The following is a 19,711-nucleotide window of genomic DNA, read 5'->3' as shown; positions in this document are numbered from 1 at the left end:
ACAATATTAATTTGTACTCTTATTTCGTAAAAAAAAAAAGTATATCGAAATGGAATCAACTTGACAATTCCACCACTCGAATAGATCAAGGAGCTTCATATGCGCCTTCCCCGGCGACCACTAAAAACCGGTTGCTTTTTGTTCCCGTCGACCACTAAACCGGTTGCTTTTTGTTCCCGGCGACCACTAAACCGGTTGCTTTTTGTTCCCGTCGACAGACACATATTTACCTACACATATATATAAAGTCTAAAGGAATCTGCCAACCAGCAAACTTAATGGGTATGAGATCGTCGAGTCATGACGATGCAGCGCAAACAAACAAAATTATATAAGTCTAAAGGATTGTACAAAGATAGCGATAAAGATGTTAATACATTATAATGAAATCTATATGAGCATATATTGTCTCTGCCGTCGAGTAAGTGAACTGAAGCTATATTTTATTAGAATTGAGAGCCCGATGATAAAAAAAGGAACAACTGGTGAATTTCAGATTTGTTCTTTTCATTTTATTTTTAGTTCAGTTCACTCTGTTTCTATAGACAAAGTGTATGTCACGAATATCTATTCTTTTCTTGAAAGAAAAGATTTTCATAATATAATATAAACGAATGTTTAATTTAACTTTACACCTAATTCATTAAATTCAATATAAAGTGCAAATTTCAAACGAATATCTGTTTCAATATACGGCTTGATAGCCAAGCATACTTCAATTTCGCGGGAAAACAAAACTGTATCTCACGTACGATGGAATTGATGTTATTGTAATGTCGTCATATATTTTAAAGTAAAAACCAAACAATCGTAGAAATCGACGAGGACTTCAACAATTCAAGCGCTCTGTTCATGACTCTCCAAGGAGTCAGCATATCTGTTTGAAGTTACTACCAAAACTATGTGCCATTCACGCAAATTTTTGGGAAACATGGGGTAGGCATCATTGTGTAGCCCAATGTCTTAGCTTTACAATTGTACCAAGCAAGTTGCAGTAAAACTTAGGGATTGGAGTAAAATGGGAAAAAAATGTACCACTCCCACACGGAAAAATCGCTTTAATTTTTCAATGTAAAAACACATGGATTATCTATGCTTCAGTAAAGAATGGTTTATTTTGGTATTTTCTGTTTAATATCATCCAAATTAATACTTCTGGGGTTCTTTTGGTGACTTGTGGCGATTTCCATAGCCAAAATTTATCCCCCCCCCCAAAAAAAAAAAAGAAAACGGATTTTCGATTTTCCCGTAAAAAGTCGCATAAATTCGACTCTACAAGTTATAGCTTGTTAAATTATTCATCCCCGGCCTTAGTTCATTAGAGAGCTATGATGCCATGTAAATGTGTTTGAATATACAAAAGCTTGTAGTTTAAAGTAAGGTACTGGTGAAATGTAAAAAAAATATGAAATCCGAAAATTCCTCTTTTTACGCAAAACTCATTATTGTCACTTTGAAGGAGTAATCAAGGGAACCAAGGTTACAGCAGTAATCAAAAGAATGTAATTCAGGGACAGAGACCAGACATGGAAAACAGAAATACACAACAAAGAACATAAAGTAACTAAAATCATACATACAAAGTAACAAAAGCAAACGAGCAACTCGGACTCAACTACAAACTGGAAGCACTGGTAGGGTAAGCGTCCTCGGCTCTTCTAGAAACACCTAAGACTCATACATACAATGTAAGTCATTCTCATAAAAGATCTCGAATTTTTACTAGACCAAAAATATACAAACTCTACTCTGATAAGCGTCCTCTGTTTTTCTAGAAACACCCGCCGAATTGCCCTTAAAAAAGTCAAGTCCGTGAAACTGCACTAGATGACAAGGATGTATACTGCTCTCTTTGAAATGTGAATAGAGCACTAACAGTCTTAGCATATTTCGTGTACAGGGATTCCAAGGATGATTACCTCTCTGGAAAAATGTTGAATAAATCCACACTCTTTATCATTAGAAGATTTAAAAAAAGACTCGAGGTTGTGAGTTTTCGAGAAACGGATTTTTAAAATGATTTTATTATGCTGGGATGTCGACTACACTGCTGCGATAAATAATGGGAAAAACTAAAAAGAGGGGGCACCCATGAAAAAATGAGCAGATATGTTGGGTTTATCGATAATTAAAACACTAGTACTAAATATGTCGTTTTAACATCGATAATATGCTAAAAATTAACATTTGGATTCATGCTGAGGATTTTTTTCGTGTTTATAACTTGACCTCGATAGAAGGCTTATACTTTCTATAAATGTACTTGGACACAAAAACAGTTGTCCGAAGGACGGTAATTGAAAAAAAGCAAATCACCGGTCAAACAGAAGAAAATATGAAATTCCGAAAATTCCTCTTTTTATGCAAAACTCGTTTTTGTCGCATTAAAACCGAAAATACTTGCCTGAAATGAGCAGATACGCTGGATACATCGATAATTATAGCAATCGTACCCAACATGTCTATTGTACACCGTTTAGCTAGAAACTAACATTTTTGTTCATGATGAGGTATTTTTTCATGGGTAGATGTGACAATTTTTCACCTAACTTGACTTGAAAAAGTTCAAATATTCATTAATTGGACTCATTTTAAAGCTAAGACATTATATTCATGTACTGTATCACACAAAAGCTTGTTTAAACTACGGTATTTTGAACAAAATGTCAAAAATAGGTGATATAAAAGAAATTCTGAAATTCTGAAAATTCCCTTTTTACATGTACGATTTTATAGGAATTATAACCCTAAAAGGAAATCAAAGTGCCTAGAAAGATCAGGTATGTTCGGTACATCATCATCTTAATTATGAAAGCCTGAAATATGAGTTTTACAGTGTTGGTGTGCTTTGAATTAGTATTATACATGTTGATACTCATACCAGTTTTTATGGGTAGGGGTAATATTTCAAACATTTTTTGAAAATTCTTTCTTGAAAATTAGTTTTCGTGGTTTATTCGTGTATGAAATGAGATTATCTATCGAATGATACCAAATTAAAGACGTTTTAGTTGATCAATAATTTGTAGAGCCGAAACGGTGCGACTTTTTTCGGGAAAATCGAATATCCAAATTTGTGCATTTTTTTACAAATTCTATTAATTGGGATAATACTAAACAGAAAATACCAAATAGGCCATTTTTACTGAAACATAAATACTCTAGGGGTTCTGACATTGAAAAAATATATCGATTTAAGCAAATTTCGGTGGGGTAGGGGTACAGTATTTTTTTTCATTTTACTTCAAACCCTTACGTGTTACCGTAACTTTCTTGATACCATTGTAAAGTTGAGACATCGGGTTACATGTTGAAAACTATATATGGCAATTTACTTCGTTTGTAGAAAGAATTTCGAAAAATCAAGAAACGTAGAAAATGGATTTTTGCCTCAATTTTTTTTCATTGACAAAATACTTGTTCACAGGAGAGACGTTGATATGAAAATGATGTATTTTCAAGAATCTTGTTTGAGTGTTTATGCAGTTCACACCTCACTACCGCTCTTGTCAAAGTTAAGTTCTTTTTTCATTGTAAGAACTTCTCACATGTAACATTTTAGGAGGCTGTCTTACCCCAAAATAAAAGACGATACACTAAGACTCTTCGACCACAACCATGAAGTGTTGAATAAGATTTTTATTTTGACAGAAGCAGCAGTTAGTTTTTAGTTGAAAAGCTATGGTGGAATATTGACCTTTGTTTTTCTTTCCAAGGCAGTATTTTTTTTTTGGGGGGGAAGGGGGGCTAAATGTTATTCTTTTTTTAAATCCAAGCCCCCTCCCATCCAGCTAATAAAATGGTGTGTACCTTACCCTGGTCCATGCTACAGTTTTTATCAATTGTTGTAACTGATTTTTTTAACTGTCATTTTGCAAGCATGATCTCATTTGTAATGTCTGAAATATGCGCCAGGCATCAATAATGTGATCCCCCCTTTTTTTATATAAATTTGAATAATTCTTCACTTTATTCATTTTTTCATTTTTTAATTACTTTAGTCAACAAGTTTAATATCCTTTTTAGCATATATTATGGGTATTGTCATGATTGTGTTATGTGAGAATTTGTGGGTGGTGTGCCTAATGCGTAGCAGGTAACCACTTTTACATATCATGTATGTGTATGTATATTGTGTATGTGTAAACAAATATTGTGTATCATATCACTGGATATGTTTTAAAGAAAATTGAGACAAAAAATTTTAAAACATTAACACTTTATTTTAGGAAGATATTTTTACTAGTGTTAAAAATTTAGATTAAAATACATTATGCATCCTAATTAAAGATAACACTGTAAATTATTGTAAAATTGTCCTAAAATTGAAGACTCCAAATGGCTCAGCCATAGTTTTGTAAAAAAATGTGGATATACTGGTAACAAATGTTTTTTTTTCCAAATACATATAAATTTTTAAGATCAGGTGGTCAACACTTAAGTTAAGTAAAAGATATGAATAAGAGATATTGACTTTTGTCTTTTTAAATACAATTAATATTTACACAATTCATCCTAGCAAATACTTTCATGGCTACATTATCAAAGGGGCACAACTCCCATTAATATATCACATAGCACTGTTTACTGGTGCAGTTCAAAGACCTCCAATGACAAAATATCTATATTGAACATTGCCTCTAATGGCAATTAAACAAAAATCAACATACAAGTATAATGTAACCACAAGAATGCTTACAGCATTAAATACCCTTCCTTTCTTGCAACCTGCACTGTGTTGTTACAGGAAACATAAATATGTAGACACACCATGACACAATCACATTATACAGTGAACTATATTAAGGGGATTTCTGTTATCAAGTAATTTGTATTGGAAGCTTGTAAAAATATAAGGTTGACCTAAAACTGAAAATATGAAGTTTTCAATAGAAAATGCAGTAATCTGTTAAAAATTTAGGACATCCTTAAGAACTCAATGTTAGTTTTGACAAGAAGATCATAACAAACATCCCCAACTTTTAATGTACGCTGACACATAGAATAATTAGATGCTTTATGAAAAAAAGCTATGACAGAAACCTTTCTTGAGCCATAAAAGAGTAAAACATACTGTTTTAAATAGACATGACATGGACCAATAATATAGTAAATACGATATAAATGTAATTCATATGCATCATAATGACCATGTGTAATTGGTACATGATTCAGAAGACAATTAAAACACAACATAAATATAAAATTAAAGTATGAGAAATCTGCACTGAGTTACAGATGAGAAAAAAGTAATGTTTGGACACAACGTCACCAATGTACACTTTCCTGTCAACCAGTTACATAATAGAAAGCTTCGCAGAGCACAGCAAGATACAACTGCAGTGGATGCAAACCCTGAACAGTTGGGGCAAGTGTGGACACAATATTATTTCTTGACACACTTAAGCATAGGGACTGACAATACAACTGGTTTGGAGACAATATAGCACAAAACTTGAAATTGAATTAAGAGGCTGTCTTTGTATAAATTAGGCAGATGCCTTGATAAAGTTGGCGCATGGTAAATTTTATCCCACTGATTTTTTTGTTTCAATGTTATGTTTATATCACATGTATGTCAAATAATATAAAGTTTGTCTTAAATCGACCATGGGTGGCTCAATTTTTTTTTAATTTCCATAACAAAGCAACCAAATTTTGCTCAAAGAGTTATCTCCCTTTTTCAATGAATTTCAATGCTTTCTATGTAATTTATTTCTCTTTAATTGTTGCAGTGAATCAAAAATCAACTTTCAACTTTGAGAAAGGATGCATTTGTGATGCGAGAAGAATAAAAATATTTAAAAAAAAACTTTGTCATGTGCCACCCACTACCTTTATTTGCAGTGCCCTCTTAAAAAATTTCATAATCAGACAAAAAAATTAAGAAGTTGATTTTCTTGGGTGTAGCCCTTTCGACACCTTATAATTTGAAAACCATAAGAGACATTTGAAATCTGATTGTAAAATGTTAGGCATGGATTTTCAAAAGGTATGCACGAAAAAAAAAATTGAAATCAGACCAAAAATCAATTTTTTTGGAGCATAAACCTTTTGATTCCTTAATTTGAAAACTGTAAGAGAAATCTGAAATCTGATTGAAAGATGCTGGCAGGGATTTTCATTAGGAACCCAATATTTTTTTTCCTCAAAATCTGACCAAAAATAAAAAAAGTTATTTTTTGGAGTGTGGCCCCTTTGACCCCTTATAACTCAAAAACCGTTATTGTCTTGACTTCAAGAAAATGCATAATTCTGGCCCCTAATTTCTAAAAAGTACAAATCTTTAGCCCAAAATCAATCCAAGTCTGACTATTATGGTATAGAATATTGTAGAACAATATCATAGACATACAAATCATTTCCTTACTTCATTTTTATAACTCCCCTATACTTTCATGATGATATAGCAGTGCAAACTTGGCTTCAACCACAAGCCAACAGTCCAGGTCCAATAAATAAATTCATGGTTTGAACTAATGGGATAGAGTTTAGTTAGTTTTTCAAAAAAGCTATAGTGTAGATTTGGGCTTTTCAAGATAGGATTGTGAGTGATGTAAATCTTGATTATCAGTTATCTGTACTTTTTTCCTTTGAACTTGTTTTTCTATCTCTGGTAAATGACAGAATGTTAGAAAATATCTGTCAAAACATTAGGATGTCATAAGACCTTTTGTGTTTTGAATGAAAATGATGTCACGCACCAACAGTTTGTAGTTGCACTACTAGATTTTTTGTTAAATGTATATTAAAATGATAAAAAAGACAATATTAAATTACTAGTCATGCATTTGTTGAGATATTCCACATGATATTGTCAGTATCAAAATCGAAAGTAAATATTATTCTATATATCCTAAACAGGAATACTCCACACAGCCATTTGTACCTCACTAAAAGTAAAAAGTCCTGTAATATAAAATAGGAGATGTGATATGATTGCCAATGAGATAGTTTGATTGTTGGAGATTATCCAACCACCCTACAAAATGTCATTAACACTATAAATCATTAGTGTTTGAGGAGTTGTCCTCATTAATGACAAATCAACAAATGGAGACCATAACCAAGACCTCATGTCATATTGTAACAAAAAAAAGACAAAAATTTAAACTAAATGGAGAGACCAGAAATCTATATGCCAGACAAAAATGGCAAGACAACACATTTTAGTCTGTACTACAAATACAGTGGTTGGATTTCCAATTAAGTAATTTCTCAACTCTGAGGTTACTTTAAGTAATTAATAGTAGAACAGATAAAAACCAAAAAAAAACCAAGAGGCTCCCAGGAGCCTGAATCACTCACCTGGTCCAATTTTTGCCTTTCAAGGGCAATTAGTCTAACAAGGAGTTGTCAGACATTTTGACTCAAAAGAAGACTCTGGTAGGACATATCATACAGATCATTTTATCAATTAAAAGATTCTTTTTTATCTATTACAGTTTTCAAGATATTGGCTAAAAACTGTAAAAAAAAGAAACCATTTTTGCCTATCAAGGGCAATAACTCTAACAGGGAGTCGTCTGACATCTTTGACCCAATGCAGACTTTTGTAGGTCTTGTATCATAAGGATAATTTTGGCAATTGAAAGAATTTGGCTAAACGGTTTTGAAGATATATGGAAAAAACTTCTGTCTCACCCCGATCTTCTATTTTTCCTATGGTAGCCATGTTTTTCGGCAGCTTAAAACCCCCACATCAGTTCTATGCAGAATACCCAAAGGAACATTCATACCAAGTTTATTTCAATTGGTCTAGTACTTTCAGAGAAGATTTTTGAAAAATTGTTAAAGATGACAGACGACCCCAAGTAATGACAATAGCTCACATGGCCTTCAGCCAGGAGAGCTAAATATAGACCTGTTTTCTACTACAGACATTCATAAGTATGCGAGTGTGTTTTTTCCAGTAAATTTAAAAAAAAAAAAAACATGAGTAACAACAATAAAAATAAATATATATTATAAATTCTTCACTAGTGAGGATAACTGTATAAAGAGATCCATCTACATTTGATATTCATAAAATATTTCATTAAACTATTTCAATGTAAAATGAAAATAGACATAAAATATGATGGTAAAATAAAAAGAATAGGAAACTTAATACAAGTAACCCCTAATACCAATTTGAGACTGTAAGACATGTCACACAACTACAAGTAAGTCATAAATACAGGTTTAGGTAATTCTAAAATAATGCCATGTTCTTCAGAAACTTACTAAAAATGTGATAGAGCAAGTTAAATGTCTAAATTTATTTTTTCCTTTAAAATGCAGAAGAACTAATTTAGAAATAAAAAAAAACTGTCTAAAACTAAACCATTTTTGATTGTAGAATTTGTTAAGTCTAGACTTATATGAAGGGACACTAAAAAAACAGAAGTTAGGTTTATTTAGAATTGTGTTTACCGGTAGACATATTTCAATGTAAAGGCTCTGTATTTTTATTCATTTGAAAGACAACTTTAAGAATATGTAGTTTTTAAAGAAGAATATTTAATGTGATGGTAAAATCTGGAAAAAAGGATTAGGAAATAATTTTGTTAAATTTTCCAAATCTGAATCTTTTAAAAGAACAAGTGAAATCATTTCAATGGCCTTACAATAATATAAAAGCAATATACAGGACACTTATATTGTGGATGATTGTATAACTTTACACCTGTAGATCTTCACATGAAACATAACTTAAGGAATTAAGGACATAAAGTCATAAAGTTCTCAATACCACTGAATATGAACGCTTGTAGAACCATCTTTCCATTGTGGATTTTCTGCATGTATCTGTGTTCTACACATTGGGCATGTTTTCTCTCGATCAAACCAAACAGAAACACAACTTTCACAGAAAATATGCTGAAATAAAAGAAAAGAACAACACATTTAACAAAGCAAATAGACTATAGGATGGCTATGAAAGTCAGGTAAAATTATTGCTGACAGAGATATAATTAGTAATATTTAGTTTGATTGTCTCATTACAAAGTAATATTTGCGAATATTTAGTTTGCCTACGTAGTATAAAAACCTAATAATTTGGGCTTTACTAAAATGGTCAGATTCTGAAACAACATCATTTATTCAAGGACAAATCGAAAATAATTCACCCATTTGCCAGTGCATAAGTATATTGGAAGAACTGTTACCTCACTGAAGGATATAATCTATCTGGCTAATTAAAATGCCAGAACTATGTAAATTTCAAAATAGCAACGAATAAGTTTTTACCAAATCACTGACAGAAAAAACAATCCTGCAATGCACTGAGGAGGAGTTGCAGACAATGAATGAGACTTAAGCTTTGCTGAAAAATATGCAAGTTCAACAGTCGTCATTTCTACAATTTTGTCCAAACATAAATTCCTGGCAGTATGCACATCTCCATGTGGTTATATTACATCCAACAAAGTTTCATAACAATGCTGCAAGCTGCAGAGAAATTAGTTCGACCAGACTTATAATATACCCCAAAATTTTGTTTATTCACATAGTTGATAACATTATGACGTCACAACTGTGTAATCAAATAGAAGAAAATGAAGAAACTCCAACTGACAAGGATGTAGAGAAGGAACTGAGAAAATGAAACTGAAGAAGGCCTGTAGACAAAACAATTTTTCAAGAGGTTGAAAAAGACAATCATACAATTTTTTTTATAGATTTTCCTATTACTTTACATCAATATGTAAGATGCAGAATTTGGAATTCGATTCAATTTAATTTCCAAGAAATAGTAACTAAATAAATGAATAAACATATTGCATAAGGGGGGGGAAACCAAGGTACGAAGTATAATGGTAACTATTTTATTGTTTGGGTTACTGACTACCTTGCATGCCAGCATGACAGGATCTTTATAATCATCTTGACAGATGGGACAATTTTCCTCTCTTGATTGGATATCACTTTTACTAGGTCTTGTCCCATAAGACTGAAAGTTAAATGAAACTAAACATTTAAAATCACGACAATTATTAGACATTTTCAGATAAAGGTTTACATGAATGTTCCTACTTATAATTTAATTATAACCATTTTTTTTTATATTTTCTTTTCTAAAATCAGTGTATTAGACTGTCAGGATGTAAATCAGTCTAGTGCAATATTTCTAGAAAAAGAGTTAGCAGGAACACTTGTCTATTGTAAAACTTTTTGAAGAATTCACCTTGTTTTATTACATTTGAATACTTGCATGTCAAATATCTGTCATATCATACATGTTAAATCTACTAAAGAACCAATGTTCATCAACAGTGAAGATAAATACATGTACTTACAATATCAGTCCTAAGTCTTCCTACTGCTTTATACACATCTTTCACTTTCATTAAAGTATTATTCAACTGAAATTAATAAGTACCAATGTTCTCTTCAAAATATTCTATTTATTTTTAATATATTAGTATTGCAGGTCTTTCTCTCTTAAATGTGCTATAAATTCAGAAAAAAAAGTATTTGCTAAAATATTCAATATTTTAGAAATACTGCTGGAAGTCTTTTATACTGACATACACCACATATACAAATGTTTGCAGAGTTTCTTTTTCTATAAATTGTTGTTAAGGGAACTTATATCAAATTCTCCAGGTATCAAGGGAAAGGTGTTCCAGGCATACACCCTCCTCAAAATGGGAAAACCATTTTTTTGGGACATGAAATTTAGATTTTTCACATAATTATTTCCTCCAAATTTGCCTGGCCTTTAAATATTTTACAACACCCCCAAAGCTGAAATACTCAGGTAATAGATTTTAGCACAATGACACAATTTTTGCGATGTCTCATTTCATTTGACAGCACCTTTAATATCAGGGTGTCAATCTACACTTGATGGCCATAAATTTTAATTGCATGCCCAGATGTTTTTTCTGGGAAACATGAAAATCTGTCAATATCAATCTTAATTTGACTGTTACAAAGATTCCACTAATATGTCACCAATAAATTCAACTTTTGACTGTCAAATCTGAGATTGATGCCTCAAATCTTAAAATACAATATTATTCTCATTTATTCCCCGACTATCCCTTCTTACTTAAAGTACCAGTCTGTATAAAATTCAGACACTACCTATGGTAGAGTTGATTCATAGTAGGGGAAAAAACATAGAACAAACAAGTCAAGAAAGATATCTCCCAAGACGACAGAAAGATATCTCCTGAGACGACAGAAAGATATCTCCTGAGATGATAGAAAGTGTCAAATGCATATATAAACTAAATGATTTTTATCTCGAAAGAGAAACAACTGAATGACAATCTGAAGTTATGTGGTTTGTACTGAATTAGAAATATAAGTTAATTAGATAAACTCTGAATTTTCATTTTGCATTTTGAATCATCTCCTGTATGAATTTTATAAAGACTGCTACTTAAAATTTATCCTAGCCTTCCTCTAAAACATAGTAATGACTCCTGTATAGATTGTACTCCATCTTACCTTAAAAACAAAATATAACAATAACAAAACAGCAGCAAATATGAAAGACACATCATCGGACAGGAAGTGAAACCATGGCAATACGGTCACCATCAATCTATATAACTGCATCACATGTTCAATGAACATATAATATTTACCCTGAAAGTAAAGTACATGTACATTAGTAATTACTTTTACATGGATTTTGTCAATTAAAAACTTATCTTTAGAAGTTCAATAAAGCCATATTGAAACTTTTGTCAGAGCATATAACTAAGATTTCTGACGCTATGATTTTTCTATTAAAATGGGAAACATCTGAGAAAGAAAGCTACGGCAATGATTCAGGTATGGTAAGACTCGGAAAGATCTCTAGACCTCCACAACTGTTTACCCTTTTATTCTTTATTTATTCAACTTTACATGAGAGTGTAAAATTTGTTTCGTTTCATAAAATTCACTGACTACTTACCCTTTTTTTGCTGTTAAGTGGCACAATAGAAATCAAACATTTTGTAATAACTGTTACATATTTGAGTATGTAATCTGTAACGACCATCATCCATAAAAATAACCAGAAATCAGCCTTCCAATCTCTAGGCATCTGGAATACTAACCTGAAATAAATTGTCTTTTTTAACTTCAGGTATTCAGAGATTTTGCATTTATTTGGATTTGACTGGCTAAAAACATTTGATTATACACCTGTGTGTAACTTGATGGATTTAAGTTGGTTAACTCATATCTGTCAACTATTAAACTTTTCATGTGGAAGATTCTCCCCACCGACTCTGTCTCATGTGGAAGATTCTCCCCACCGACTCTGTCTCATGTGGGAGATTCTCCCAACCGACTCTGTCTCATGTGGGAGATCTTTCTGTAAAAGCAAATCTTTCCGGTGAATTTTTTTTTTCATTGAGAATATAGTGCTTTTAACCAAAAACTTTCTATTTTTTTTTCATTCATTCCTGATTTACTGATGTGGGAGGGTAAACAGGTATGTTAACTTTTTAGTGTACCATTTTTGTGCATTCTTCGGCAAATGTAAAATGGTTTGATGAAGTACATTTATGTAGTGATTTATTAGTAAAAAAGGATACCATTAATAAAGTAGTTGGTGTGTGTACTTTTTTATTTCACTTGCAAAATTTTTTTTACTAAATGAAATTTTACAAGTCAACAAATAGTAATGTTGAGATCAAACTAGTTTAGACTTCCAGAAAAGGGGAAATACTTCAGAATACCAAAATAATATCACACATGTACATCAACCGGTAAGTAAAATTATCAAACATTTTTTTGATAGGAAAGAATTTTTACAATACCAATATTTGACTGTTTTCTTTCACCATCAATGACAATTAACTTACAAGTTCCATAACTCTTGGTCTCTAAACACATAATAGACTGTAGCAATGTTAGCAGCCATTAATCCAGCTAGTTGAACAAAGGAAAACACATGCTTCAAATGACTGGCATCCTGAAAAAAAAACCAAACTTATCTTTGAAAAGAGACAGAAAATTAAACTGGTATGTACATGTACTAGATTGTTTCATAACATAAATGTACATGTACATTGAAAACTAGAAAGTTTCCTTATGACACTCAGCTGGCACAATCAGTACGACATTATTTATATATACATTTTTGTACCTGGAGTATGTTTGCTGTACCTGTGTATATTGGTGTTTTGGGGCCTGAGCTACAGCCTGCCCTGTGGTGCTAAGGTTTCCTGGTCATTCATTGAAGACCCATGGGCGGCCTTGAGCTAACATTTTTCATACCGGTTGGGTTGTTGTTTCTTTGGCATATTCACCACTTCCTTTCTTGTTGTATGAATGTTAGATTAACAGCTTTAACTTACATGTATCAGTGATTCTACAACTTCAATATGAATGTGGAACTCAGAATTTAATTTTTTTGTCTATAGATATTTATTTGTGAACTTCATTATACAACATTGTATACATGCATCTAATATTAATAAGTTTTGTTGAAAAACATAGAGTTTTAAGTGATGATTAAGGAAAACCAGGAAATGTGTACTTACCCTTAGTGAGGTTTGGTGAACAAGACCTTGCAGCTTATTGTTTCCATAGATAAATGTTACTCCCATACAGAGGAAAACAACTACGCCTACAACAATTAGATTTAGGGTGAACTCCTTTAAACATGAAGTTGTATGCACAGCCATGCTAGGTTTACCCAATTCATACAGAAATTTGATAACCAACAGCAATCAAGTCCACTTATACGTATATTATCTAGACTTCATCTATGTTTTTACAAAGACAAGTTATATCTGATTCCAAAATGTTAAAATGAAGCTGTTTTTTTAACTCAAATTATGGACATATTTTGTTAAAATAAAGAAAGATAAAAAAACTTACACATTAAACAAGTTCTTTTTTGCTAATTTCAGATGCAAATAGAAAAAATATATAACCACAAAAAAAAGTCTATCTAAAACAAAATATATAGCTGATAAAGTGTGGTGTAGATGCAAAATCAAACAGTAAAGAAATTGGATATTGTGAAAATAAATTGGTTTGAATACACTAAAAAGGGCCCCGCTTCACACTTAAAAACATACTTGTACTTGCATTGGGGCCAAATCAAACAATAAACTGAAGTATCAATAAAAACTGATGTATATAAAATGTACTGGCAACATGAACTTCACAGAACAGCAGCTGGTTCAGTAATAAGACTGGACCATATTTACATATTGAACAGTAGTACTTTAATAAACATTGTTCCCATATATGGTACCAGAAACAGGAATATGCCAAAAATAAACCAATTATAAATATTAATAAATGAATGATAAAAATTAATTAATGAGTTACAAATGTTCATAATTATCGGTATTTATAAAAATTAATATATAAGCCTTTTTGTCCACTTTAGCTTGTCACACAGGAATGCATTTAATCGCTTACCAAGAATATGATCTGACAGCAGTTTAAACAACACTATCACAAAAAATATGATTGAATTGGACAAAAGGTTTGACAAAGGTGGCACTCTTCTGTCATGGGAATGTTCATGGTTATCACTGTCATCTGGACCAAATTCTTGTAAACTTTCAGGATTTATCTGCAAGCCCTGGTGCAAAAACTCATGTCCATGTGCATGGGTGTGCCCAGTGTTAGGCTGAAGTCTGTTCAAATCTAAGACAAAGTCATTGGTATTGGTAGCAGCAGATGTTACTGGCACAGAATTGCTCTGGTTGGCATCAACAGAAGATGACCTTGATATAACAATTCTGTGTGGGTTATGGCCCATGATAGTTGGCATTATTCCAGATACAGCATTACCAACTTGACTTGAGATTGCTCCTGTACTCTGAACTGGAAGATTTATCCTCATCCAGTTTGAGTTGTTGCCTGAAGCCATTGAGTTCTGATTTGGATCAGACATTATGTGTGTTAAAGTATTCCAACATACATATTAACCTGAAAATCAAATTAATAATTTCTAATACGTTTACAGAAGAATGTATACTGGTTAATAATGCTTTGATATTTTTAGCCACAGTTTATGTAGTGAGCATATCATTTATTTTTGTGAAAGTAAACAAAAATAATCTCAATAAAATTTAAAAACAACATCATCTAAGTATCATTAAATAGAAACTGTACATTAAACCATACAATTTCTTTTAACATGTATGGACAGGGAAACTGCTTTCCATGAAAACCCTAATGTTCCCTACAGCTACACATATAGAATAGGACAGACATCTGGTTTAAGCAAAGTGTCCTATACCAAGGAAGAGACAAATATTAAGGCACATCGTGCAAGCATTATCATTCATTTAAGTAAACCTTAAAAATTATTTACATGCATGTATGTCTAAAATCATATAAATTGTTTCTTTAGGAGTGTTTCAGGTGCCCAGATTATAAGTCATGTTGCATTTTTTTAATCTGTTGTTTATGCCTCACTAAGGTAGACTACCAAGCAAAATAAAAATATGCCTCCTAAGATGGCATAATTATTTGAGCTATGCCATAGGCAGCACCTGTTATATACATGACTATCACTATATCGATTGCAAAGGTACCAAGAAGGTATGAAACCATCACTAAAGAGTCAGTGAAGAGGATTTGTAGAAGGAATTGCCAAACTATAATTCAGTACATGTAAATAAGCATGAATTTGTATAGATAATAACAGTGTACATGTATTAACTTGAAACAAGCATTCTGAGAGAATTGCAAAACAATACAGTCCCCTACCACCTGTTTATAACACTGACCCAAATACTACCTTGGATCATCCAGTGTTCTAGGATTTTTTGGTCAACTTGACTTACCACAGGTAAGTGGCCTCCAAAAAATGACTTACCCTGACTTTAAATGAACTTACCCAAATTGAAAGTAACATTTTAAAGAAAAAATATGTGTCATATGATTTGCAAACAAGTGCAATAATTTCTAAGAAGCAGAGAATGTGATGTATTTTTACGGTCTGATTCTTATAAATGAATACACTTAGATAACAAGGCAATAACAATTTTGATTCTTCATTAGAGGGGGCTCTACCGCTTTTGAGGATGTGAACCCAAAACTATGGAGATCCATTTTTATTTTAAATTTCACACCATTCAAACATTTGGGTGCACTATACAGTTACATTAAGGCTCATTGTTTGGCACACCAAGTTACCCCCATCAAATTTTGTAAAACTTAAAAGTTGAAATTTGGTGGATATATTGTTTAAATGTACAATGTAGTTAAGCATTTATACATAGACAGATGTAATATATGTAATAGTAAACAGGTGTAATTTAAATGAAGAATGGTATCCGGAACGTTTCAGTCCCCTGCCATATTAGGTTCTCTCCTCAGCATCAGATGGCTGATTTTCAAAATACCTTATTCACACAAACTTTTGGAACTAAAATTGTGAGAGAATGAATCGAAAAGGGTCTTATTATTTTTACCCTTTTTCCACCTTTTTCCATGCATCTAGTGGTAGTATCTAAGTGCCTGATAATTCAGTATAATTTTTTCAATATGTTACCATGGCTACTGGATTTTATAACAATAATCACTAAATTACTTATAAAAAAACTTGAACCTCCACACTTCAAGGATTTCAAAAATATGCACTTTTTTTATGACAAAACACTAAAAATTTCTGTGCGGACTGCCTAAAAACAGCCTTATTTCAACAAAATGAGACCAAATTTTTAGAAATATCCTAACTGTATTGTACTACCTTTAGTACTTATTTCTGTATTTAAAAAACATTGCTGGGCATAATTATGATAAAAACTTGTATGGGAACTTTTGCATTTTTATGGCTTTATTACCCTTTAGTCACCTTTCTCAGACTCAGGTGCTTCCTCTCCCCTCAATACATTTTATATTTATTTGCAAACAAATATATAATGAAGAAAGAAATAATCCATCAGTTCAAAATTACTAATTTTGAAATCCAGTTTTCTTATTTACCGTTTTCAGATCGAGAATTATTGTTTTCGCATCACGATCGTATTTGACTTCAATGGAAGAAAAGAAATCTGATTACAAGTGCCGATAGGGTCGTGATGAATAAAAAAGCAAAACAAAACAATTATGTTTTCTAAAGAATAAAACTTAAATTCTGCTGTAATAAATTCAGAAATAATTGCCACAGGCCGGGAAAGTAAGGACTCGTTTTCAACATACCCAAACTTTAAAACTGACTTTACCACGAGTAACCAAAGGCTGCCAAAGGATTTTCCTGACCTGAAAACTCACTTACCACAGGTAACGGGTAATGGGAATCCTAAAACACTGTCATCAAGTATAAATGACAAACTGAGGAAATGACCTTGATTTTGAACAGAAAAAGGAATATGGATAAAGACAAAAAAAAAAGATGTTCAAATCCATTTGCAGATTTTCAAAGTTTTGTGCACAGACAATTAGACAGATTATGTTTCAAATAATGGTTGATTAATTGGTAAAAAAAAACAACTCAATATTTTAAGTTTTCAGAAAAAAGTAAGTAAAACTGAAATTTTGGTATAGCGCGTAAAAATGAAAGTTGGTAACTTTGGAAAAAATAAGCAAAGCAGAATGAAATGTAAACTTGATCTGTAACTCATCAGGGTAGATTCACATACCAAAAATTAGCTCAACATCTGCAAGCATTAAGAAAAAGGTGCGGAAAACTTACATTTAGGTAATTTTTTCAAAGTCCAAGGGCCATAACTCAAAAAAAAAAATCAGCTATGCAGAACGAAATGTGAACTTGATCTGTAACTCATCATGGTAGAGTAGACTCACATACCAAAAATCAGCTCAATATCTGCAAGCATTTACAAAAAAGTATTGAAAACTTTTTTTCCGGGCTGACAGACAGGCGAACAGAGTGCAAAGCTAACGTCTCCTTCAGTTGAACCTAGTAGGGGACTATTAGTTACAACATATGAATGAGGCTTAGAATTGGGGTGAAATGCCAGGCTTCACTTAGCGTTTTTTTCCGATTTGTGCCGAAGTCGTATATTGTTTTTATTTCTAGTCAACACTGTTATTGTCTTAATACTGCAATCCTGATCATTTTCAAATCAGGTTAATCTAATACAGCATGTTTATTACATTTCTTCCCCAATAGTGGCCCTAAACAATGACAATACCATAAACAGGTGGCTCATGCAATAGTAGGAAAGCAGGCAGAACCAAAGAACATGCCCAAGCACTTGAAGTATATGTACCTGTGGAAAATAACACAAAGAGGAAAACCAACACTGACAAGACCATTGGTGCCCTTGACCTTAAGATTGAGGATTGAGGCCAAAGTGCCAAATAGAAACACAAGGGTGAACCCATAGTTGGGGGTGCTTGCGACCTTGACATGGATAGACAAATGTTTCAGTACCATTCTGTATAAGGATCAGTTAATGGGTGGTACATCATAATTCTTAACTTGATATTTTTAAATTTAAGTATATTCAATACATCTAATCATGAAGCAGATGTGGCTTGGATTTTTTGCCTGCTTATAGAGAAAAAACTTTTTTCCACGGTGCAATTCATTAAAATTTGGCCTATCAATATCTTACAAAGGCAAACTTTACCAACACTTTCATGGCTATTTCTTGAGGTTATGAGGTATCAATATTTGAATAATGCAATAAAATCTGGGTTTTTTTCTTCATTTGCCACCCGATTCTTTGGTGGAGAAGTACTTAATTGTGATAACACTAGGAAACAAATTTTCCTCTCTTTCTATTGTCTGTCTAGCGATGTCAAGGTTGCAGTAGTTACACTTTCGGTCCAGGCATAGTAGAAATATGGAATTTGTATGCTCAAATTATGGTATTGATTTAATTAGAAGTATTTGACGGTGATATCTGTGTTTATTCATTAGATTAATCATTTGTCAAGTGATTGCTGAACAGTTTGTTTGTTTGTTGGGTTCAATGCTTGTGCAGCAATATTTCAGCTATATTCAAGCGATGAACATGAAGTGGATGATAAAATGAACATGATGGTTCCTACTACGGGAGAATACCACAGTAGGGTTTTTATAACGTGCGAGGAACATGGCATCTCTTCCAACACGGTGCACCACTATGGTTTACTGTCAGGTTTTCCGTATTATAGCCTGACAACCCCAGCATGTAACACACCAAGGGTACCCCATTCCACCACCTGAGGCACACAAGCCAATTGCTTTGTGGGCAGAGTACCCTAGCCCCCGGCTAAGGTTCTGAGCAATATTTAGTCGCCTTTTACAAGCTTAGCGCTGCTGCAGGCCTATTCTTCTGACACCCGGACCTGCACAGGTCGATTGCTGAACAGTAAATAGTGACATATTCGATTTTCTTTGAAAAAAAAATTAGTTGAAACGAGGCACCCCCAATTTTGGAATCACCCTTGTGTTGGTTATATACTAGTGGGGCTGCATATTTGATACTGGGAACAAGCCCCTGTACAGGCTGTGGACAATTACTTAATTACGCATTTAGGGCCACGGCTTAGCCTTAGGTATTTCGAACGAAATCCGTAAATACTTGGTTTTCATATGTACATGAGAGTCATACGGATTTTCTAAGATTATCTGGTGTTTTGTGAATGAGTATGGTATTAGGTGCTCTCATTATGTTTACTTTCACTTCGGGAACCTGTCAGTCTGAAAATAATTATCTGATTCTAAGGTTAGTTTTGATTTGCTAACACTCACGTTGTCAACCAATCAACTCTCTCGTTCTATAATATGTAAAGTTAGAATATTTTTCGTTTAGTTTTTTTCGATGTTTATAATGAAATTACACACAATTTT

At 32.6% G+C, this 19,711-nt stretch overlaps 1 protein-coding gene across 5 annotated transcripts; it reads right to left on the bottom strand.

Annotated features, from left to right (window-relative positions):
• Positions 1-4,202: 4,202 nt before the first annotated feature.
• Positions 4,203-19,603, bottom strand: LOC148606803 (E3 ubiquitin-protein ligase RNFT2-like). Of its 5 annotated transcripts, none has more exons than XM_088544549.1 (10): positions 19,539-19,603; positions 14,371-14,886; positions 13,479-13,564; positions 12,798-12,907; positions 11,900-12,044; positions 11,446-11,586; positions 10,284-10,349; positions 9,836-9,937; positions 8,735-8,862; positions 4,203-6,909 (listed from the first exon to the last, which is right to left on the bottom strand). In XM_088544549.1, exons 2-10 carry the CDS (start codon positions 14,849-14,851, stop codon positions 6,894-6,896), a joined length of 1,275 nt encoding a protein of 424 aa, XP_088400675.1. In that variant the 5' UTR covers positions 14,852-14,886; positions 19,539-19,603; the 3' UTR covers positions 4,203-6,893. The 5 variants fall into 5 exon arrangements, with proteins under 5 accessions (XP_088400675.1, XP_088400674.1, XP_088400676.1 ...); XM_088544548.1 differs by having other exon boundaries at positions 19,460-19,584; XM_088544550.1 differs by having other exon boundaries at positions 19,473-19,570.
• Positions 19,604-19,711: the final 108 nt, after the last annotated feature.

The sequence above is a fragment of the Perna viridis genome, chromosome 9 (assembly GCF_037379345.1).
Source record: "Perna viridis isolate PV_CMFRI_1.1 ecotype Kerala chromosome 9, ASM3737934v1, whole genome shotgun sequence".
NCBI classification, from domain to species: domain Eukaryota; kingdom Metazoa; phylum Mollusca; class Bivalvia; order Mytilida; family Mytilidae; genus Perna; species Perna viridis.
This window is presented reverse-complemented; position numbering and strand designations above follow the sequence as displayed.